At 52.2% G+C, this 24440-nt stretch overlaps 1 protein-coding gene across 3 annotated transcripts in view; it reads left to right on the top strand.

Moving 5' to 3' along the window:
- The window catches only part of SH3PXD2A (SH3 and PX domains 2A), a gene marked incomplete at both ends in the record, with an annotated part of 227134 nt that overhangs the window by 110205 nt on the left and 92489 nt on the right, over nucleotides 1-24440 (top strand). For all 3 annotated transcript variants that reach the window (XM_080694608.1, XM_080694609.1, XM_080694607.1), the window contains one exon: nucleotides 9662-9753. In XM_080694608.1, coding sequence (XP_080550734.1) covers nucleotides 9662-9753 — 92 coding nt within the window. The remainder of the gene's footprint in view (nucleotides 1-9661; nucleotides 9754-24440) is intronic.

Below are 24440 nucleotides of genomic sequence, written 5' to 3'. Positions count from 1 at the left end.
AACCGCTATCCTCCAGTCTCAGCCTCCCGAATGCTGGGATTACAAGCGTGTGCCACCACGCCCAGCTAGCTCTATTTATTTTGAAACAGGGTCTCACTATGTTTCAGAGGGCCTCACAAGTTGCTGAGGTTGGCGGCGAACCTGTGATCCTCCTGTCTCAGCTTCCCAAATACTGGAATTACAAGTGTGTGCCACCATACCTGGCTTAATTTTATTTTATTTTTTGCAGTACTGGAGAATGAACCCAGGATCAATCTACCTCCAAGCTCTACTGTCAGCCCTTTTATTTTTATTTTTTTGAAATAGCCCTTTTTATTTTTTATTTTAAAGCTATCTTCACTAGGTTGCTGAGAGTCTTACTACTTGCTGAGGCTGGTCTCAAACCGATGATGCTCCTATCTCAGCTTCCCAAGTACTAGGATTACAGGTGTGCATCACCTCACCTGGCTAATCTCCATATAATAAACGAAAGCTTCACTCTGGTGCAGATTAGACTTGGGCCACGTGATCTGCCTGGTCCTAAGAGGATGCCCCAAAGGTGAATTCCACCCAGCTAGCTTCCCTCTTTTTCTGATCAATATTAACTTTTCTCTTTGAAGAGCATTCACCATTTCTAGTTAATTGATGGCTGCAGCCTGAGCTTTTATTTCTCTTTATTCCATTCCCAAGAAGTTAAATTAATGGGTAAAGCTAATGGAGGAGGAGGCAGAGGGTGGAGGAAGCCTGTTCCAGCTGGGATTTATGGCTCAGGTCAGGCTGGGCCTCCCTGAGTGGGCGCCTAAGGCATCTGCAGTTAGGCTGTGTCTCCTGGATCAACCAGAGGAGGAAACCGATAGCATCTTATCTCCTGGGATCAGGCTTTGAACAGGACCTCTGACTCAGGGAGGCTATGGGGCCCCAGTGTGCTGCTGGTGTCTGGGGGAACCATGCAAGTGGGGTCTGGGAGGAGGGGCCTCCTGACCTGATTAGCACAGTTGGGAACTGCTCTGAGTCAGACCAGGAGCCGTGTCAGGGGCTTGCCAAGAAGACAGCCATCTCATAGGCAGGAATTTAGTCCGAGAATGAGACAGTGTGGGGACAGCGCAGACTGACCTTTAATTCTGCTGAACCAGGGACCCGGCATCTGTGGTCTGATTGTCTGAGAAGCCCACTGACTTTGGAGCAGTCAGTGTGCATGAGCCAGCAATGGTCCACGGTCACCACCCTCCAGTGTGGCATTCCACAACTCTGCCACCGGATGGCCCAGTCTCTGACCACTGAGCATCCCTGCCTACTACAGCCGTTGCCCTGGTGACCAGCCCTTCCCTGTCCTTGGATGCACACTGCACAGGGCCTCTGCAGGGCATACTTACAGTCCCCTGTCTCTCCAGCTCTGCTTGCCAGCTAGCGCTTCCTTGGACCAGCTAGACAATGTGGGATTAGAATCTGGGATGTGGTAGGGCTTCAAATGTACCCGAAATTGTGAGCCTGGCTCTGCGTATGGACCACTCAGAGGTGGAAAGTCTGACCACGCAGTGGACCTCCCCAGACTCCGGGCTCCCTGCCCTCACCACCTAGCCAGTCTGCCCTGCAACAGTGGTTTCACAGCCCATCTCAGTGTTCATCTTAAATGTATATGGAACAGATTGGTTGAACATCATGGAAAACTTACCAAGTGCCAGCGGGTGATTGTTTTATGTGGCACAAAAGGGCCAGATGTCTATCAAGAGAGGTTCCAAAGGCATTTCTTTAACTCTAGAAATTAATTTAATGGGCAGCACAGTTGTGTGGTTACTATTTAATTGTTCTGGGGCCTTCCACCAGTTGAAGACATCCATCTAACTAATAAGCATGAGCTATAGTAGAGGCTCTCAGACTAACAAATTATTTTAATTAATTTTATATGTTGATGCTGAGGCTTAAACCCAGAGGCAGTCTACCTCTTAACTACACCCTCAGCTTTATTTTATTTTTTTTATTTTGAAACAGTATTTTTAAATTTTTATTTATATTATTCTTCTGCTCACAATACACTTGCTTTTAGGGATAAAAGACTGGGTACAATCAGCTGGGGTGGGGGGGTGGGAAGTCTGAGCCCCAAGAAGTTAGCACTGAAGTCCTGGAAGTCTCCTTATTGTCCCTCCTACTGCTTCTCCCAGGCTTGATTTTATTTATTTATTTATTTATTTATTTATTTATTTATTTATTTATTTATTTATTTTGGTACTGAGATTGAACCTGGAGTGCATTACCACTGACCTACATTCCTAGCCCTTTGAATTTTTATTTTATTTATTTATTTACTTATTTATTTATTTTTGTGGTCCTAGGGATGGAACCCAGGGCCTTTCTACCTCTGGGCTATACTCCCAGACCTTTTTTTTTTTTTAATTTGGAAACAGGGTTTCACTAAGTTGCTGAGAGCCTCACTAAGTAGCTGAGGCTGACTTCGAACATGTGTGATCCTCCTTTCTCAGCCTCCCAAATATTGGGATTACAAGCGTGCACCACCACGCCTGGAGAATTTTTTTTTTTTTAATTTAGACAAGGTCTTGCTGAGTTGTCCAGAGTAGCCTCGAACTTGCCATCCTCCAGCATCGGCCTCTCAAGTAGATAGAATTACAGGTGAGAGCCTCTGTATCCTGCTTCCAGATTCACTTGGTACCAGGCTTGAAGCCTGGGGCATTCAACTTCTGAGCTACACTCCCAGCCTTTTTATTTTTTATTTCCAAAGAGGGTCTTGCTAAGTTGCTGAGGCTGACCTTGAACCTGCAATTCTCCTGTCTCAGCCTCCTAAGTATTGGGATCCAGTCTCACCTCAGATTGGAAACTGAGGCTATCACCATGGTGGCAAATCCAAGTGCCAAGTGTTCTCCACCCCACTGTGGGACTTCTCCTCCACAGCCCATCATGGGCTTTCCCCTTGGGTAGACAGCCGTGCTCTTGTGTGGACCTTGTTCTGAGGATGGGCTCAAGCCAGGAGTACTGCCACTGGGGAGACTGCGGTATGGCAAGACTAATCGTTCCTGCTTCTGATGTGCTCTCTCCTTGAGTGAGAGAGACCCGTCAGTAGACTCTCCCCATCTCCCTGGCTGACCCAGAAAAGGTGTTTCTAGCCTAGGAGAAAGCTGATTGGGTCCCTTTTCTCCTTAAAGGTCCTCCGAGGAAGCCCACTCCCCCCAAGAAGGGCGAACGCTCAGCTGGGCCTCTGTAGGCTGCTCCAGGCCTCGCTCTGGCCTCAGCTCCTGCCTCTCCTCATTCCCTGCAGTGCAGTCAGGAGAAAGCTATTCGCAGCTAGCCAGGCCTCTGCCCCTTGGCCCGAGCTAGCCTACTTCCTGGGGACACATGCAACTTCTGCAGTGGCCCCTCAGAGATGGATGCCTGCAGATCCCTGAGAAGCAGACCGCCCCTGCCAGCCCCCCAACCTCCGGAGGGCGCCCTGCATGTGCTGCTCTGCGTACATGTCCTCTGTGGGAGAGTAACGTCTACAGGTCTGTCTTTCCCGGACGAGGAGCTGCTTGGGTACCAGGTTTGTTATCCTCCTGTCTTCTCTAGGAAGCAGGAAGCCTGGCCAGGGTGTCCGGCCAGTGTGTGCTGACAAGAGGACGAGGTCACAGGAGAGTGGCTTCCTCAGAGCGGCGTGTTCTCCAGGCCTGGGTTCTGGGAGACTCAGGGAAATGGCTTCTACTGCCTCCAAGAATTAGATACCACTGATGTTTCTTTCTTTTTCTTTTCTTTTCTTTTTTGGTCCTGGGGATTGAACACAGGGGAATAGCTATACCCCTAGCCCAGTTTTTTATGTGTTTCTATTTGGAGCCAGGGTCTTGCTAAATTGCTGAGACTGGCTTCGAACCTGCCATCCTCCCATGTCAGCCTCCCAAGAACTGAGATCACAGGTGGGTAACATCATGCCCAGCTTTGACACCACTGACATTTCAAAAGGAGTGGCTGCCCAGATCCTCCAAAAAGAGACCTGTAGCTGGACACGAGGGCCCCACCTGTAATCCCAGCTACTCGGGAGGCTGGGGCAAGATAGTTTGCAAGTTTGAGGCTAGCCACAGCAACTTAATGAGATCCTGTCTCAAAAATAAAAAAGACTGAGGCTATAGCTCAGTGGTAGAGCATTTGCCTAGTGCGTACAAGGCCCTGGGTTCAATCTCCAGTACAGAGTGAGAGAGACAGGCAGATAGGCAGACATGTATATTTGAAATACTATGATTTGCAAAATTCCATGAGTCCCCAGCTTTCCAGGGGGTGATATGGGAAGAACAGTCTGGGCAGGTCAGAGGCACCTCAAGGGTTGGGGTGGCAAGAGGGCGAGAAGCCATTGGGCAAGACTCTAGTCCCTTTGCTGTACTCCCTTTCTCCCTATTCCCCTGCAGCTGAGACTGGGGGATCACAGGTTCTAGGCCAGCCTCAGCTACTTAGAGAGGCCCCTAGCAATTTAGTAAGACCCTGTTTCAAAAGTAAAGTAAAACAGGTTGGGGGTGTAGCTTGGAGGTAGAACAACTATGGGTTCAATCTTCAGCACCAAAAAAAAAAAAAGAGGGAAATGTTTGTTGTCCTGTGCAGAGCAGGATACCCACAGTTGTCTTGCCAAGCTCAGACCTTTACCTCTTGCCTAACCCAGAGGCATTCACAGAGGGTGATGGCCTGAGCAGCCTTCCAGGGCCCCTCCCATGCCACTGTGTTTCCAAGCACCGGGCTGGTGCTCCCTGTACCTGAGCAGAGGTCTCAGAGACACACCATGCAGCTACCCTATCCCTCCTCCAAGCCTGCGCCATCTGATGCTGGGGCTGAGAAAGTGGGCTTGGGGGAGGAGCTGGAGACTCCAGTCTAGTTCAGGAAAGTGGGGGCACTGGCAGGGCTAGCTAACAGTAAAGCCAGATGGCTCTTGGGCACCTCTTGATCAACCCCTGCCTGACCTAGGCACCCACTGCCCACAGTCCTGTGCCCCCACTTCTCCAGACCTGCCCTCAGCCACTTCCTCCACCCTGGGTCACAGCACAGCTGGGCCGGAAGGGACTGAGGACAGCTTGGCCAGCACCCTGCAGGGACCATGTGCCCTCGGCAGCCCCACAGGGCAGCGTTCCCGCCCCCTACACCCCAAGCCCGAGGGTGTAGGCCCTGCTGCTTCCAGCCCTTTTCCAACCCAGGGCCTTCAGGACCCTCCGCTCTCACCTGAGTCCGAGTCCTCATAGAAAGGCCCTGTCAGCTCAACTGCTTGATTAGACAGAGAGCCCTGGTCATGGGGCTGCGCACAGGACCTTCAGGACACATCTAGCTGGGTTTGCTGAGATGTGTTCGGGGGGGGGGGGCACCAGGAGCCATTCCAGACCCACACTCAAATCCCTGGGAGCAAAGTTGAGACCACAGAATGGCCGACCAGACAGTGATCTGGACTCAGAAGCCTGGTACAAAATCATGTGACTTACTAGCTTTATGGCCTTGGGGATTACTTAACCTCTCAGAGTTTTACTTCTGTAAAATTTGAATCACCCCCAGTACCACAAAAGAAAAACTATAAAAATAACTAAAAAAGAAAGCTACAAAATCTGAATCGTAGCCATACCCTTCTCTTAGAGCTGACGTGATGATTAAATGAGTCAGTCCCCAGGATGCCGTCGTTATTAAACAAGGCTCGCCCACACCGGGATCCGGCAGGACTTCTCAGCCGCTTTGCTATGCTAAAGGCCAGAATGGGGGTCAGGAATGGAGTGGGGGGGCAAGCTTCAAGACGCCACCTCACACGTGCACGTGGAACTCATTACCTCATCAAGCAGTTACCCCCTGATGTAGTCTACAGGATTCCATTAGTCTATTTACCCCTGGAAGAAACAACCAGAGAGGGAGGTGAGCTGCCCAGTGTCACAGAGCAAATATGTAACCGCAACTGCAGAATCGGAATAGAATTAAGGTCTCCTAACTCCCATTCCAGTGCTCTTTCTAGTGTGAATTTCTGTTTTCACCTAAAGAGTGACCACAATGACAATAATGTTACGTCTAACATTTACTGAGCTCTTCCTGTTCATCTCAATTAACCTTAACAGGCAGGTACCATCTTTAATGCATTACACTGAGTTCAGATAGGGCAGCAAGACACAGCCAGGACTCACCCATAGCTGGCTTACCCACCACGCAGCACACACCATCAGTATCTATTGGCAGAATCTCGAGCCCAAGCCTGAGGTGGTACCCCTAAAAATACCCATGTGTCTGCCCCCGCCTGCTCTTCTCAGAACGGCTGGGCTTGGGGGATCCCCGGCTCTGGCTGTCATTGCCGGCACAGCCCCAGGGACTCACCGCCCAGCGCCAACCTCTCTTGCCAAATGGTTTTGGCCAGAACTGGGCTTGGCAATGGCTCTGAAGGAAGCTACTGCGGGATGAGAGCCTCCCGTCTGCCTGAAATCAGGAGGAGCCGTCCTCTGTGAAATAAAGATGCCACGGTCCTTCCACCCAAAGGCCCCTTTGTCTGGGGCCCTCACAGCCCACGCGTCCCCTGGCCCCGACGCAGCTCTCCAAGGCATGAAGAGCCCCTCTGTTCACCGCCAGTGCAGCCTCCGGGTGCAGGGTGGGCGGCTGCTGGGCTCCAGGCCGGCGGAAACCTGCCCTCCACTGCCCAGTGGCCCGGCCCCTGCCAATGGCTCCCCGGCCTCCAGCTACCCCACCCTCCCCGCTCCCTCCCCTCCCGCCAGAGCTGCGCTCCCCACAGGGTGGCTTTCTTCTCTCCCGCACACCATCTTCTCTGTCCCTCCCTCTCTCTCCATCTCTGTTTCTCCTTCACATTTTCCCCACTCTATCCTTCCTGGGGGAGGAAATGGACAGAGCACGTGTGTTCAGTGAAAACCTGAACCCTTTGGAGACAGGTTCCTCCCAGCCTGACCTTCACCTATTTGTGTCTTCATAAATAGGTGAAGGGGACACGGGGGGCTCCCCCAGCAGCCCCCCGTGTTTTCATTCCTGAGCTGGTCAGACAACTCAGGCCTGTCATGGAGCAGTAGGCATCCTACCAGGAGGCTCTCTTGATGCCAAACCCACGCCCAGGCAAGATGGGGCAAGACAGGCAAGACCAGACCTTAGCAGATAAGAGCATGGCAACCTCTGTCACGCCTTACAGAGCTCGTGGCTTCCTGGTGTCTCTAATCTGTCACACCCTCCAACAGCCAGGAAATAGAAAAGAGGGAGATACATTTAGCGGGGGCCGGCCACAAGCCTCTCGACTCTGCTAGTCATCTGATGGGACCATGGGCTTCCCCTTCCTCAGTAATGTACTTCTGTTGCTGATTCTCCACTATCATGGCCTCTGTGCACCAACACCCTATTCATTTAAACTTTTTTTTTTTTTTTGGTACTTGGAATTGAATTCAAAGGTATTCTACCTCTGTACTACGTATACCCCTAGTCCTTTTTCTATTTATTTATTTATTTATTTATTTATTTATTTATTGCGGTACTGGGGATGGAACCCAGGGGCATTCTGCCTCTGAGCTACACCCCAGCCCTATTTTTATCCTTTATTTCAAAACAGGGTCTCACTGAGTTGCAAAGGGTCTCACTAAGTATTAGCTGAGGCTGTCTGCGAACTGCAGTCCTCCTGTCTCAGCCTTCCAAATGCTGGGATTACAAGCATGCACCACCACGCCCAGCTCTTTATTTTTTTATTATAAATTTATTTATTTACTTACTTATTTATTTTTGTGGTACTGGGGGTGGAACCCAGGGGCTTTTCTACCTCCAGGCTATATTCCCAGACCTATTTTATATTTTATTTGGAAACAGGGTCTCACTAAGTTGTGGAGAGCCTCACTAAGTAGCTGAGGCTGGCTTCGAACTTGTGCAATCTTCCTGTCTCTGCCTCCCAAGCACTGGATTACAAGCGTGTGCCACTGTGCCTGGCTCTATTTTTTTATTTTTTATTTTTATTATTATTATTAATTTATTTATTTATTTATTTTGGTGGTACTGGGGATGGAACCCTTCTACCTCTGGGCTACACTCCCAGACCTATTTTATATTTTTATTTGGAAACAGGGTCTCTTAAGCCAGCGCGGCTGGCTTCGAACCTGCACGATCCTCCCATCTCCGCCTCCCAAGTGCGGGGATTACAAGTGCACCACCATGCCTGCCCGGCTATTTTTTATCTTTGAAACAGGGTCTCACGAAGTTGCTAAGGCTGGCCTCAAAACCTATGATCCTCCTTTCTCAGCCTCCCAAGTACTGAGATTACAGGCATGCACTACCATGCCCAGCTTTTATTTTTTGTTCATGCATTAAACACTGCTCACTGAAGGCTCAGTCTGTATCAGGCACTCTCCTAGGTTCTGGGGACAATGGACAGAACAGACTAAAGTCTCTGCCAGGGTGGAACTTAGGTGTGTGTGGTCTTTCCACCCTCCGTGGGTGCCTAAGGGCGGGCACGTGGCCCCCGAACCTCCATTTTTTATCTGAACCCGGGGGTGACCATCCACTGTGCCTAGCACAGGAGCTGCTGGAGCACAGCATTGCATCTGAAGTCCGCCCGCAGGAGGGGTCTAGGGAGGTACCAGTGTGTCATAGGAACCTGGCTGCTTTCAGCAGCTTCTCATGCTTCCTATGTTCATTGGCTCCAGACCCAAATTCTTCTCATGCTCTTTTTGGCTCAGCCCTGGGCTCTACGTCCCTATCCCCAGTCCTGCTTTGGCAGCAACCTCTCCTGTTTGGCCCAACCTCTCCTGTCTTGCCCCATACTGAATGGAAGAAGGGGCTCAGGGAGCCAACCCCTCACCCTCCCTTCCTGCCCCTCTTTTGGGACCTGCCAGGCCAGGCTCCTGTGCACCCCTGGCTGTGTGGAGCGTGTATGGTTCGTGCCCACTCTTCTAAGTAAGCCTTTGCCTATAGCCAGCGTGGTTCCTCGGGCATCCCCAGCTGGGCCTAATAAGGCCCTGTACCCCTTCTCCTTTCTCTACACTCGGGCCACACAGACCTTCATCCTGCCCCGGGAGCCCCAGCTCCATCTCTCTGGCTCACCTTGAGCGGTTCATTCTCCTCCATTCTTTGGAACTCAGTTTCCTGAGCCCATCTTCTTCGGTCCTATCAGAATCGGGCACAACACCCTGTGGTCTTGGGTAAAAAACTTGCCACTAAATAATTAATTGCAGCCAGGTGTGGTGGTACACAACTGTAATCCCAGCTGGAATGTGGCTGGTGGGACAAGCCCTCACGGTGGTAGGCAAGGGATCTGGCTTGGACTTGTTCTAGGAGCTGGAGATGTTCCTTCAGGGATCCTGAAGAATGACCAGCCCTGAGACCTGCCATTCAATCCTCACTGTCTTGCTTCATTGGCTGGTTGTTGAATTGATTAATTGGACAGTTGATTTAATTATTGGCTGAATGGTTGATTAGTTGACATCATTTGTTTACTTATTGGTTTGTAGAATAACTGGGTGGTTGGTTAGTTGTTGGAATAGCTGGATGGTTAGTTGGATATTAAGTTGATTGGATGGATGGATGGATGGATAGATGGATGGATGGATAGGAAATTTCATTGGTTTGCTGGTTACTTTGAAGAGTGGTTGTCTGTTGGCTGGCTGGCTGGCTGGTTGACTGTCTTGCATGGCACAGTCCTTGAGCCTACTCATCTCTGTTGCTTTTCTTGTTCCCATACTCAGCCTAACTAATGTCCTGTGTTCCTATGTTCCCACAGGCTCTTGTTCGGCTGCCTCCCCACATTTCCCAGTGTGATGAAGTCTTTCGATTCTTTGAAGCCCGACCTGAGGATGTCAACCCCCCAAAAGAGTGAGTTCAGGCCTCTCTTGTGTGCTTGGGAGGTGTGGGCCAACGTGGAGGCCAGCCGGGGGAGGCCAAGAGTGCAGAATACACCTGGAGGGGAGCTAGCAATGTCCATTGGCTAAAGAATGATGTGTCGAGGAAACAGGGGACCTTATTCCTGAGGCTTTTATTACCCTTTTTCCCATGACTGATGAGTGTGTGTGGGGGGGTTGCCTTGGGGAACCAGATGTCCTTGCAAATTCTTTCTAAATCACAAGCTTGTCATAAGGAGCTGATGGGCATGGTGGTGCACACTTGTAATCCCCGCGCTTGGGAGGCAGGGACAGGAGGATCGCGCAGGTTCGAAGCCAGCCTTGCTGGCTTAAGAGACCCTGTTTCCAAAAAAAAATATTAAAAAATAGGTCTGGAATGTAGCCCGGAGGTAGAAGTGTTTCCAGGAACCCTAGTACCACCAAAAGAAAAAAAAAATATCAGAAACCATAATGGTCATGCCATGCAAGTGCCATTTGAGCTTAGCAATCATCGCTCTTAACTTACCGTCACAAACCTCCCAGCTGCAGTAGAGGCAGAGGCCCAGACGGAAGCCCACCTGCTGAATAACAGGACAGTGGGCACCGCGACAGACTGCGTGCTGATCGTGAGACATAACAATCAGTTTCCCAAGCTGCTTTTAGCCGTAGCCTTTTATGATCAACATTTGTAGTCCTGTTTGCAGAGTAGAGAGTAGCCCAGCAGAGGCAGATGATTTTCCTGAGGTCACACAGTTGGTTGGGTATGCGACAGGTGTGAGATTCCAACTCAAGCCTCTGGTCCCCAGTGCAGGTTCCCATTGGAGAGAAAAGCCCCGATTTTTCTCCGGAGCTAATGGGTAGGAGTTCGCCAGGGAAAGGTGTTGGGTAGAAGAGAGGTGGGGACAGGCCTGAAGGAGATGCTCACTGATCACCTCCCTCCATACCTGTTCCTCTGAAATCTTATAGCACCAGGATAAAGCCAGGCAATGAGTGCTACAGAGGGAACAAATAGGACGGGGGAACTGTTTGGAATAGGTGGGAGACCAGGGGGCACCTGGTGATAAAAACAAGAGTGCATTGTACACAGCCTCGGGGGTGCCATTTACAACACACTGTCTGGATGGTGCCCCATGTGAGCTGTAGAGTGTACAGCCATATTCCACAGTCCTGTCTAAAGGGGCTCCTCTCTTCTTACCCATGCCATAAGACTAAGAGCCCAAGATTATCTGGGTTCTCTGAGGCAGGAGGAAGCAATGCACAGCTCAGAGACCCACCTGACCTGGCAAAGGTCATCTCTGTTTCTAACTTAAGAAACAAGCAAAAGCCACGCATGGTGGCGCACAACTCTAGTCCATTATTTGGGGGCCTGAGACAGGAGGATCACAGGCTTGAGGCCAGCCTCAGCAACTTAGCAAGCCCTCAGCAACTTAGTGAGATCCTGTTTCAAAATAAAAAATAAGCCAGGCATGGTGGTGCACGCTTGTAATCCCAGCATCTGTGAGGCTGAGACAGGAGGATCGAGGTTCCTCTGCAACTTAGTGAGACCCTGTTTCAAAATAAAGAATAAAAAAATAGGGCAGGGGATGTAGCTCGGAGGTCAAATGCCTCTGGGTTCCATCCCTAGACCTGCAAAAAAATACAATAAAATAAAAAATAAAATAAGGCTGGGGTGTAGCTCAGAGGTAGAATGCCCCTGGATTCAATTTCCTCCCCCCACAAAGAAAAGAAAAAAAGAAAGAAGGAGGCCAGGCGTGGTGGCACACGCGGAGACAGGAGGATCACTCAGGTTTGAAGCCAGCTGCGCTGGCTTAAGAGACCCTGTTTCCAAATAAAAAGTATAAAATAGGTCTGGGAGTGTAGCCCGGAAGTAGAAGGGCTTCCAGGAACCCTAGTACCATGAAGAAGAAGGAGGAGGAGGAGGAGGAGGAGGAGGAGGAGGAGGAGGAGGAGGAGGAGGAGGAGGAGGAAACAAATGCTGTGACTCGCAGGCGCTCACCAGTGACATGGTCTGCAAGATGGAGGCATTGGAAGCCACAGATGCGGGTGCAGGGTATTGAGTTCAGGGCCGACTCTACATACTAACTATACATTTCAAGGCCAGTCACTGGATTCCTGAGCCTCCTCATCTCATCTGAGAAAAGGGAAGGGTGGGGAGTCCCTGTCCTTGCTTTGAACCCTCTGGGGTACTCAATGAAACTCAGATAAAAGAGAGAAGAGCGGTACGCCAGGGCTATGTTCTCACCCTACACTGCAGATTAGGAACCAAGTTCACAGCTAAACCTCCAGGTTCCAAACAGACCCTCCGCTTGTTATCCCTCCAGCCTGCCGCACCACTGGGCACTGTTCCTGGTGCTTCTCAGAGTTTCCTCTCCAGCGTCACTGCCCTGTGCTCCCACCCCCTTCCCCCTCCCAGGCAGTAGGAAGCTCTGGAGCCTGGCTGCAGCACCCCTGGGTCCCCACCTGGCTCTGCCAGCTGTGATGGCCCTTACGGAGAGAGGAGCTGCTCTTCCTTGGTGGTTATTGCTGGACTCCCCCCAAGATCCTGTGCCCCACAGGTAGGGAAGGGAAGGAAGGACAGGGCGCTGATGGTTGATGGTGTATGGCCACAAAATCTGCCTGGGTACAGCTTGGCATGGCAGTGGACGTCTGTAACCCCAGTACTTAGGAGGCCTCAGCAATTTAAAGAGGCCCTCTGTAATATAGTGAGTCCCTGTTTCAAAATAAAATGGGCCTGGGGGTGTAGCTCACAGGTAGAATGACCCTGGGTTAAAAAAAAAAAAAGACAAAAATCTGTCCAGCTGGCCTTTGATTCCTGCTTTGACTACTCTCTGCGAGTCAGCTGAGTAAATTTGGGCCCTGTTTCACATGAGGACTTGACACCCTCAGCAATGGGCTAGCCTATGGCCCAGCTCTAGACAGCCTTCCAGGAACAGTGGAAATCAAACAGACGCCAGAGCCTGGCTTTCAGGGTGGGACTCTGTGGTCCAGCCCTGCCATTGAAGGCTCTTTGACCTTTGACCTCAGCCTCTGTGTACCTCTGCTTTCCCGTCCCTAAAGTGGGGTAACGCCGGAATGCTTGGGTGGCTATGAGGGCCTGCCAAAATAGCCCACTGCTCCACGTTAAGTGCTCAGCACTGTTGTCTGAAGATGGCTGGGGGCTTCGCCTTGCAGGGAGAGGGTAGAAAACATTAGCCTCGAGCCACCATGGCAACAGGGTGAGCTGCCTCTTTCTTGAGGTGGTGTTAACCATTGGTGTGGCCTGAGAATGGCCTGAGAACAGGAATCCCTCCAGCCCCGGGCAGACCTGAGGCCTGGCGTGCCGTGGCCTCTGGGACCCACGAAGAGGGAACTGCGCTCACTGCAGTGTGGCAGAGCCGGAGCCCCACCCGTGCTGGCCCTGGGTAGACAGTACATCAGCCAAGGCCTGTCCCCTTCCTCCCAGGCCACCGCGCCGCCCTCCATCCATCCTGAGACGTAAACACAGATCAAGTAACAGCATATTTTGACTCTGGGAGACTGGTGAAGTAGCTTATCAAATTATCAAAACTGGTGGATTTAATTGGAATTTTGCAGATAACCTCGGCCCCTTTCAAGTGAGCTGCTGTAGGGCCCCTCGGGAATTGGGGCTGGGGCGGGGGTTCTGGCTTCCTTTTCCTTCTCGCTGGGGAAGAAGAGGTCTGCCCCAGCCTAGACGTGGTGGGGGAGTGGGCAGCAGCCCCGAGGCTGGCTCCCTTTGATGGCTCCCTTGGGTGGGTGAGAGCGGGACCTGGTGTCCCAAGACTGCTGCTCAGGATCATCGCCAGCCAGGAAGGGTGCTCTGCAGACACCCCTGGTGGGTGTGGCTCGCCGCCTTAGGGCACCCTGGGAGGCTGCTCTGGGGCCTGTGCACCCTCCACTCTAGACACTGGACACTATTCCATTTTAAATCCATATAGGGCCAGGCATGGTGGTGCACACTTGTTATTCCAGTACTTGGGAGGCTGAGACAGGAGGATAGCGCAGGTTCAAAGCCAGCCTCAGCTACGTAGTGAGGCTCTCTACAACTTAGTGAGACGCTGTTTCAAAATAAAATACAAAATAGGTCTGGGGTTGTAGCCCAGAGGTAGAAGACCCCTGGGTTCCATCCCCAGTACCACAAAAAATAAAATAAAATAAAAATAACTCCACATATAGCTGGGCATGGTGGTGCTCGCCTATAATCCCAGTACTTGGGGTGCTGAGATAGGGGGATCTCAGATTTGCGGCCAGCCTGCAACTTAGTGAGTCTCAGCAACCTAGTGAGACCCTGTTTCAAAACAAAATAAAATAAAATAAAATAAAAAGGGCTGGGGGTAAAGCTCATAGATAGAATGCCTCTGGTTCAATCCTAGTACCACACACACATAAATTAATTAATTGATTAATCCTCATATAGCCAGGCATGGTGGTACATGACTGTAATCCCAGTGCTTGGGAGGTTAAGACCAGGAGGATTACAGCAATTTAGTAAGACCCTATTTCAGAATAAAAAATAAAGCCAGGCATGGTGGCAAATGCTTGTAATCCCAGTTACTTGGGAGGCTGACACAGGAGGATGGAAGTTTCATGGCCAGCCTCAGCTACTTAGTGAGGCCCTTTTCAATTCAGTGACACCCTGTTTCAAAATAAGAATGAATATATAGGGCTGAGGATGTAGGTCAGAGGTAGAATGCCTCTGGGTTCAATCCCCAGTACTGCAATAAAATAAATAAATAAAGAGTGCTGGAGGTATAACTCTGAGGTAAGATCCCCTGGGTTCAATCCTCAGCTACAAAATAAATGAATAAATCTATAAATCCTCATCAGATGGAAATAATAGATCTAAAGGCCCTGAAAGGGAGCTCGGAGCCCTGTTGCCATCCCAGGAGGATGCGCGTTCCCTCTGGGGAAAGACCCGGCACCTCCGCAGCCCCTTGCCACCCTGTCCTTAGTTTGCCGGTTGCTGCCCCCCCCCCACGCCGTCCCCTGCTGCCCCCCCCCACAGTACCCCCCACACACCGCCTGGGCCTGTTTCTTGCTCTGCGCTCAGTCTGGGAGCCACTGGTCCAGGAAGCACTCCCTACGACCAGCAACTCGGCTGCCTCCGGGGTGGCACTGACCACCCCATGTTGGCTTGTGAACCTGCCGAGGGCCTCTCCCACTGCCCGGGTCCATCTCTGCACCCCCAGGGCCCAGCACCTAGGAAGCGCTGGTCAGTGCCCCACTAGCTCAAGCGAAGCCCCACTGAGCTCAAGCAAAGCCGGGCATGGAGTGGCTCTACACTGGACTGCCCCTCAAGGAAGCAGGCCCAGAGACCAGCTGGCCACTTGCCCCCAGCGAGTTAGTTGCACAGTCCATCCTGCCTCGGTCAACTTATCTGTAGAGTGGGAATAATAATGGTCCCTGTCTCAGCCTGGGCAGCTTAGAAAAACCCTGTCTCAAATAAACTAAGAAGGGCTGGAGTATAGCACTTGCCTAGCATGCCTGAGGCCCTGGCTTTTAGTCCCCCAGCAGGCAGGTGGGCCATGTAGGGAGGGAAGGAAGGAAGGAAGGAAGGAAGGGGGAAGGGAAAAAGAAAGGCTCCTGAATGGCGCTGGCACTCTGTGCGACACCAGGGTTGCGTTGTTCCTGCGGTAGCCCAGGACAGGAACGGGGCACAGGACAAGGGGCCCTGCCTCCTCATTGCACCCCACATTCACCCACCCACTGGAAGCAGCAGGCCTGTCACAGGGCGGGGCTTCCTTCCTCCTTTGTCGCTGCTGCCCAGCCCACTTCATGGATAGGGGACGCACGTGTGTTTGGCCCTGCATCCCAGGCAGGATGGTGGAGGCTGGGCTGCTGACTGCCTCTTGCCACTCAGGAGCCGCGTGGGCTGCTGCTGCCCACTTGTTCGGGAGCTCAGAGCAGCAGGGGCACAGGGGCCTCGGAGGCGGGGTCCAGGGGGCTCTGGCTGGGGCCCTCCCCTCCCCAGCTTGGTCTTCCTGTTTGGGCCAGCCAGGATCCTGATTAAATTCTTGAAATTGCACGAGAGGAGCAGAGCCTCACCAAACTGGTTTTTGTTCTTCAGCCACAGAGGCACTCTCTGTTGTGGCCTGGACCGGTGCCCCAGTGCTCAGAGGGACCTGGGGTGAGAGGCAGAGCGCCCACGGCCAGACCAAGGCTGTCCCTGCCCCAGCCTGCCCCGCCTGGGCCGGGGGCCTGAGGGTTGCTGGGGAAGCCCCTGCCCACCCCAGCAGGCCCAACAACCCTGCCACCTGCCTGGTCTTTGGGACATGGGCAGGTAGAATGTGAGGCTGTCCTGCAGGCCTGATCAGCCGAGCACTGGGTTAGGAGGCTGCATGGGGACAGTAGCAGTGGCTGAGGGCTGACCTGGAGAATGGGACGAGGATCTGGAAAGGAGGTGTGGGACGGATGGCCTGTAGCTGGAGTAGGAATGAGGTCAAACTAAGAAACCTCACTCTGCAGAGGCCTGGCCCTCTTGTCCTCCATTTACATTTTGGAGGTTGTATTTTATGCAAGAGTAGCAGGAGTCCAGGAAGAGGACAGGGTGTCGCTGCCTTTCCCCTGGGGAAAGCAGAGTCCCACAGGACGGAAGGGACTGCTTGCCCTGCCTCTGGGGCTAGCAAGAAGGCAGTAGGCACTTGTAGGAGGCACAGCCGGGACGGCACCGAGAGCAGGGAGCCCCACGTCCTCAGTCACAGTGGGTTTCCCAGCATGCTCAGAAGGCAGCCTGACCACCAGGCTTGTGTCTGGCTGCTGACAACTGGCTTAGAGTACTGGCAGCCCAGGTAATCAGACCAGACCTGGGCCAATGGTGGCCTTCCCTGCTCTTTAGATTACACAGTACCACATTTCAGGCCCTGGTGAGGATGAGAGAAGATGCTGTGTGTGGACCACATTGCAAGCGCTGGATCAGGTCATCTCCTCCTCCCAGGACAGGGGGAATGGAAGTCCACAGGGAGGGCTCCAGAGGGAGAATCTCTGCTGCAGGTCTTCTCTCAGCAGGTGTTTCAGTCAACATCCTCCCTGCTGTGAACTCAAAATACCTGACAACCGCAACGTAGAGGAAGCAAGATGTATTTGCTAACAGCACAGGAGATTTCAGGGGATGCAATCCATTTCAGGTCAGTGCTCAGGAAGCAGAGCGAGAGCACGAGCAGGGGCACTCTGCTCACATCATGGAGGCAGAAAGCTCCAGAGAAAGGAGTCTGTGAACATACATATATAATCCTCAAGGCCACGCCCCCAGTGACCCGTCTCCTCCAGTCACACCTACTGGCCTAGGTTACCACGCAGTAAATCCATTACAGTGTGTTTATCCACTGATGAGATTAGAACCCTCATGAGTTAATCATTTCCCCTCTGAACACCAGTGCACGAGCTTTTCAGGGGACATTCCATAACCAAAACGTAACGGCAGATATTTATTGAGCACCTGCTGCTCATCAAAGACTGTGAAAGCCAATGAACTCCAAGCTCAGGCTGCCATCAGGTTAAATTTTTTTTTTCTTCACAGTGCTGGCGATTACACCAGGGGTGTTCTACTGCTGAGCTGTATCCTCTGCCCTTTTTATTTCCCATAAGATAAATGACAGAGGGTCTCTATATGTTGCTGAGACTAGCCTCAAACTTTTGATCCTCTTTCTCAGCCTCCCAAGTAGCTGGAATTAGAGGTGTGTGCCACCACACACGGCTAGGTTAAAATCTTGAAGTGATTTTAACTGAATAAACTGCAGAGACAACATTCGGCGCCCAGCTGTGCTTGTAGCCTTGAATGACTCACTCCCCCTCCTCATATCCCAGTTCCCCACCTGTACCCAGGGCAGCAGCACTACCCAGCGTACCAGGCAGTTGTGAGCACCAAGGAGCTGATGTATGTAGAATGCCTCCAGTACCTGGCCTGCCATAGGTGCTCGGCCACTGGGGCTGAGGCTTTTCTTTCCACTACCCTGTCAGCCCTGGCTGGGCACAGAGCAGCCTTTCTGGGAGATCCTGGGGAGAGGAGGGGTGGAGCTCAGCGTGAGAGCTGGGATGAGTCTCACCAAGCCCTTGTCCAGGAGTCCTCCCCTGGACCAGTGCTGGCTGTGGGATGAGGCTGCTGCCTCCCCCGCCTCACCTTCCTCTGGCCACTGGGAACTCAAGACATCCCACATCCTGTCCTCCTCAAGGGACCAGTGGATTGGATACTGGGGCAGAGCCAGCTCACTCTGTGCTTGGCTGAGACCTGGCCACAACCTCATCAGCAGAATAGTTCTCTTGCACTCCGCCCATCTGGCCAGGCCACACTGTCCAGCCAGCTCCCCAGAACCCGGCTGTTGGCCATTGCACAAAATAGCTTCTTGATGCTGATAGTCAAAAAAAAAAAAAAAACAAACCAGCCAGACCCGGGGGCTGCTGGTCCCAGGGAGGCTGGGGGAAGAGAGGCTAAGTAAATCCTGCTCACCCCCTACCTGGGTGGACAGGTAGCAGGAGGGTGCCCACAGGAAACATCCAGCCCACTTGAAGGGGGCTGGGTGAGCAGGCTGGATGGAAGTGGATTCAAAACCTCCTGACTGGTCCCAAGCGTGTGTGAGGGCCACATTCATGGAGATGGGAGTCCTGTTTTCAGCCCTCTCAAGCGGGTTAGAAGGGAGTATTAGGGAAGGGTATCCTGGTACAGAGGTGGGCCAGGTCCCTGTTGTTTTATCAGACTTGTGCCTTCTGTTTCCCTAAAGCCTCAGCCCAGGCAGTGGACGTGGTATGCAGGTCCCCAAGGTCTCCATGTGTTCACTCTCTCACACCCAAGGCCGCAGTGGTGCCCCAGGGGGACAGTGAACTCCGCAGGGCTCCTTTGTCTTTTTTTTTTTTTTTTTTTTTTTTTGCGGTACTGGGAATGGAACCAAGGGGTATTCTACCACCAAACTACATCCCCAGCCCTATTTTTCATTCTTTATTTTGAAACAGGGTTTCACTAAGTTGCAAAAGGCTTTACTAAGTAACTGAGGCTGTCCGTGAATCTTCCTATCTCAGCCTCCCAAATGCTGAGATTACAAGGGTTCGCTCCTGCTTTGCTGTTGACATTTTTCTTGTCTTTGCTGAACTCCATGTAAATATCCCCAGGGTGACCGTCCCTCCATGGGGAGTCTGAATCAGAGCCAGACCTGGAACTGGGGTCTCGGGTCTCCTAGAGTGGGCTTCTCTGCGCCCATTCACCGAGCATCCGTGGGAACTCAGGCTGAAGGGAAAGACAGTGTAAATCCCAAAGCCTCGATTTCCTCACCTGTGAAGTGGGGTTGATTTTTTACCCAGCAGCTGATATGGTGGGGCAGGCAGAAATAAAACAAGTGGCCGGACGTGGTAGCACACGCTTGTAATCCCCATGCTTGAGTGATGGAGACAGGAGGATCACGCAGTTTCGAAGCCAGCCTCGCTGGGTTAAGAGACCCTGTTTCCAAATAAAAATATTTTTTAAAAAAATAGGTCTTGGAGTGTAGCTCGGAAGTAGGAGGGTTTCCAGGAACCCCAGTACCACCAAAAAAAAAAAAAAAAAAAAAAAAAAAAAGAAAGAAAGAAAGAAAGAGAGAAAGTGAAGTGATTATATAGGTGCAGGGCCATCACAGTGACCAGTCAGCCTGGCCAGGTGGTCAGGGAGTCCCCTGAGGAGGTGGCAGGAGAGGGCGTTCAGGCCAGAGCAAGTCCCCAAGACTGTAGTTGTATCCAGGACGGAAAGAAATCTCATCTCCATGGAGAATGAGGGTCAGGGGGTGATCAAAGAGGAGAGGGGCTGGCAGTCCTTAGCCGCTTCCACACTTCAGCATCAGTCTCTTTGGTCCACCAAATTGGCTACTGCAGTGATCCAGGTATGCAGTAACCTGAGACTGGAGTGGGCCGAGGGCTGTGGGAACGGGGAACATTTATAGACACAGTCTGAGGGCAAGGGACTTGCATGGCGATGGAGATCATGCAACCCCTTGCATATCACAGACCCTGTGTCCTGGGAGTTCAGTCTCCGCACCCCCCACCTCCCAATTTGCGTCTCTGTTAAGTACTTCAGTTCCCAGAATCTGTGTGCATCTTGCGCCACCTGGTGGTAACATTTGATATTACAGTGACCAGCATCTTGGCCAAGGCCTGCAGATTTGAACTATTCTGTACCATCCTTTCTGGACACTTGAGTGTAGTTTGTCATCTCTGCATCTCTCCTCGGCTCCTATCCCACTGCATCCCTTTGCTAATTTGGTTGTTTCCGGCTCTCCCCCAGGCCCTTGGCTCTCCTGGGGCAGAGAGGGAGCCTGTCATTCAAACCTGGAATCATGGGGCCTAGAACCCCTAGGTGCTCAGCAAATATTTGTGGGCTGAAAGCATAACAGGATTGAGGGGAGTGGCTGGTTGGTACTACAGGGAAGCCCTTCCTCCACCCCCAGCTGGGACTCTGGACTGGAACCACTGTCACCAGCCCAGTTTCTACGATGAGTGCAGAGGCCCGACTGTGATAGGCTGGAGGTCTGAGGCTGGTGCTGGCTGAGGTTACCAGGAAGGCCTCTGCGAGTCTCTTCCTAGGATGATCAGCATACAAGGGACAGCCGTCCAGCTGAGGCAGTCAAGCAGGCCCTTTGGAGGGGTTCAGGGGTTCAGGGGATCTTGAGAGAGTACAGGACCCATCAAGGCCACATGTGTGAGAAGGCTGCCTGGAGGAGCAGGCATCTAAGGGGACAGCACTTCTAAAAAATGGGAATGACAGAATCTGCTGTATAACGCCTAGCGTGGTGGCGCACGCTTGTAATCCCCGCACTTGGGAGGCAGAGGCAGGATCGCGCTGGTTCGAAGTCAGCCTTGCTGGCTTAAGAGACCCTGTTTCCAAATAAAAATATTTTAAAAAATAGGTCTGGAAGTGTAGCCCGGAAGTAGAAGTGTTTCCAGGAACTCCAGTACCACCAAAAAACAGAAAAAAAAAAATCTGCCGTATAGGTGAGGACAAGATGCGCTGATGTGTGTCAAGGTCTTAGTGTAATGGAAATACTGGACCAATACAGTGCTCTTACCAGTAATAGCGCTAGTACTAATAATACAAGCCATCGCTGTACCCCACACCCCTACCTTTGGGAAAGAAGGGCTCACGGGGTGGGGGATGCTGAGGGGTGGCTCCCACCTAGACCTGGCCCACTGCGCCCCTTTCCTGGCCGAGTCCGAGGGTCTGTGTGTTCCAGGTCCTCAGCAGCTTCTCCCTGGAGGCAGAAGCTCAGGGGGCGTTAGTCGGTGGAGGGTGGAGGCAGCCTCCCAGGGCTGGCCTGGGCGTCTGTAGGGGTGTCCTGGTGGCGACTTCACCAGAGCCCCAGACCCAGAGGAATGACGCAGAGGGGGCAGGGCAGGAAGGTCTTGGGCTCCCAGGTCACCTGTCTTGTAGCCAGAGGGACACAGGCCTGTGTGCAGCCTGGAGCTGGTGGTGTTACCATAGGCCTAGGTCAGAGGCCTGACTCCGGGGACCTGACAAATAAGATCTGGTCACTCACCCCTAAAACAAACAGAAAAGGTAATTGTGGGAGGCGTGGAAGGGACTTTGGTTTGTTTGTTAGTAGTTCTGAGGATTGAACCCGGGGCATTCTACCACTGGGCTCCATTCCAATCCCTTTTTCTTTTTCTTTTTTCCTTTTTTTTTTTTTTTTTTTTTTTTTCAGAACTGGGGATAGGACCCAGGGGCATTGTACCTCCAAGCTACACCCCCAGCCCTACTTTTTAGTCTTTTTATTTTTATTTTATTTTTTGGTGGTACTGGGAGTGGAACCCAGGGGCTTTCTACCTCAGGGCTATACTCCCAGACCTATTTTATATTTTTATTTGGAAACAGGTTCTCACTAAGTTGCTGAGAGCCTCACTAAGTAGCTGAGACTGGCTTCGAACCTGTGCGATCTTCCTGTCTCAGCCTCCCAAGCGCTGGGATTACAAGCATGAGCCACCATGCCCGGCTGTCTTTTTATTTTTGAAACAGGATCTCACTGAGTTGCGAAGGGCCTGCTAAGTAGCTGAGGCTGTCTATGAACAGCGATCCTTTGGTCTCGGCCTCCCAAGCACAGGGACTGCAAGTATGCGCCACCACGCCAGCTTCCTTTTTCATTTCGAGACAGGGTTTCCCTAAGTTGCCCAGGTGGGCCTTGAGTCTGCAATCCTTGTGCCTTACCTTCCTGGGTTGCTGGGATTACACTGCACTCAGCTAAACAGAACTGTAATCAGTGTGGCTACTCTGGGAAGCCAAGGGGACCCATGTCCTTGGCCCTGTCTTGGAGAGTCTGACAAAGACTTTGGGGTTTTATAGGAAGGGGACGACGGCCAGAGTTGGGGTTTGCATAGCTGGAGGCTTTGCACGGCCGCCAAAGCCGGTGGTCTTGAGAAGCGTGGTCTGGCCCATCACTTTCTCAGGATTAGCCCGGTACAGCCCCATAGGCAGGAGAAAGTCGTTGTCTGAGAGGTGGCGTTGGTTCATCACAAGATGTTTATTGATCAGACCTTATTCCTGGGATCCAGGGCGACTCAAAGCAAAGGAGACAGGTGCAAAATGGAGGCAGAGATGCCAAGTGTTTACTGCTGCCTGTCAGACATTTGCAGGCACATATGAGTCTGTGTCCCTGTTACAGTGGGACCCGGCCCAACGCCCTGAGTTTTACAGTCAGAGAAAGTGAAGCAGCTGGGCATGGGGCACCTGTGCGATCCTAGTACTTGGGAGGCTGAGACAGGAGGATCGCAGGTTTGTGGCTAGCCTCAGCTACTTAGTGAGACCCTGTTTCAAAAACTAAGAAATAAAATCTGGCTGGAGGTATAGCTTAGGGGTAGAATGCCCCTGGGTTGATCCCCAGTAAGGAAGGAAGGAAAAGAGGGAGGGAGAAAGGAAGAGAGGGAGGGATCCGTCATCACCCAGGCCCCTCGGCCTCTTCAGGCAAGGCCAGGCTGGGAACACAGTGTGACCCTGCGCTGGGCTGATCCAGTCGGGGGCCCATCAGGCTCCTCGGGAGCTCTCTCCTCAGCTCACTGGGGAGGCAGCTATGAGGCCATTGGGAAGCTCCTGCTGCCCGGGCCCTGGCTGGCCCTGGGGCATCCCCAGGCCTTGGCCCAGGGCCCCTGTGTCCTGCCTTCTGAGTGTCCACTGCGCGTGGCGGCCGCCTGCCCTTTGTGGGACAGCTCATTAAGTCTGCCTCTTGGCCCAGCATCGAGGGCGCTGGCTTGGCTGCACTCCTGTTGCCTCGGAGGGACCAGGGAAGGCTGGCAACCCGGAGGCCCAGTAGCCTGGCGCCGGTTCCTGGGGCCCAAGAGAGTCGTGAGAACATCCAGGTGGGCCCTGCCGTCTGCAGTTCTGCCACCCACCAGCCCTCTGGCCTCAGCCAAGTGGGCGTCTTCATCTCTACAGACACCCCAAGCCTTGGCTAGCCAGGCCAGCCTCCCCTCCTTGTGAGAGCCCTCCTCTGAAGACCACACACACCTTCCTGGCGCCCCTCAGTGCCCTCCTTCCCTGGCCACTTATCCTAGGTGGTTCTAGGCAGCCCTGCCCCAGGGTCAGCCACTGGGCCTGCGCAGCACTCTGTGACCAGCAGGTGGCGCTGGAGGGAGGAAGAGCATCCCCCCCAGTTTTCTGTGGAACCTTACTGTGCATTCTGTCCCTGCAGACCAATCAGTGGGCCCTATCTGTCTCCTCACTTTGTATATGAAGATAGATCCTAAATACTGTCTGGCAGAGCTGGTATTTTGAGCCCAGGGAGCAGGCAGACACACACACACACACACACACACACACACACACACACACTCACTCACTCCCCATGTAAACCAAACAAACCTTCTAGGCATCTAGAATTGGTCTTCACTATGCAGTCCAATAAAGCAGTTATTATCCACTGGGGACCTTCACATTTAAATCTTAATTAAATAAAATTTAAAATTCAGGCCAGACCTGATGGTGCACACTTTTAATCCCAGCATTTGGGAGACTGAGACAGGAAGATCATGGTTCAAGGCCAGCCTCTGCTACTTAGACCCTTTGCAACTCAGTGAGACCCTGTTTCAAAATAAAGAATAAAAAAATAGGGCTGGGGGTGTAGCCTGGAGGTAGAATGTCCCTGGATTCCATCCCTAGTACTGCAAATGTATTTATTTATTTCAGGTTTTTGGTGGTCATCCCTTCCCTTCAGTGCTGGGGATAGAACTCAGGGCCTCTTGCATCCTAAGCAGGGACTCTACCACTGAGCTGCACCCCCAGCCTAAAACTCACGTGTTTGTGTTTGTTTGTTTGTTTGTTTGTGGTGCTGGGGATTGAACCCAGGGGTGTTCTACCTCCAGGCTACACCTCAGCCCTATTTTATTTTTTATTTGGAAGCAGGGTCTCGCTAAGTTGCTGAGGCTGATCTTGAACCTGTGTTCTTCCTCTCTCAGCCACCACACCTGGCTTAAAATTCAGTTTTTATTCATATTAGCCACATTTTTTGGGGGGGGTGTTCCTGGAAGCCCTTCTACCTCTGGGCTACACTCCCAGACCTATTTTATATTTCTGAAACAGGGTCTCTTACGCCAGCGCGGCTGGCTTCGAACCTGCGCGATCCTCCTGTCTCCGCCTCCCAAGCGCGGGGATTACAAGCGTGCGCCACCACGCCCGGCCTTCATATTAGCCACATTTTGAGTGTTCAGTGGCCACTAGCTAGTGGTCACTATTCTGGGCAGTGCCAG

Source organism: Muscardinus avellanarius (genome assembly GCF_963383645.1).
Source record: "Muscardinus avellanarius genome assembly, chromosome: 4".
Taxonomy (NCBI): Eukaryota; Metazoa; Chordata; class Mammalia; order Rodentia; family Gliridae; genus Muscardinus; species Muscardinus avellanarius.
This window is presented reverse-complemented; position numbering and strand designations above follow the sequence as displayed.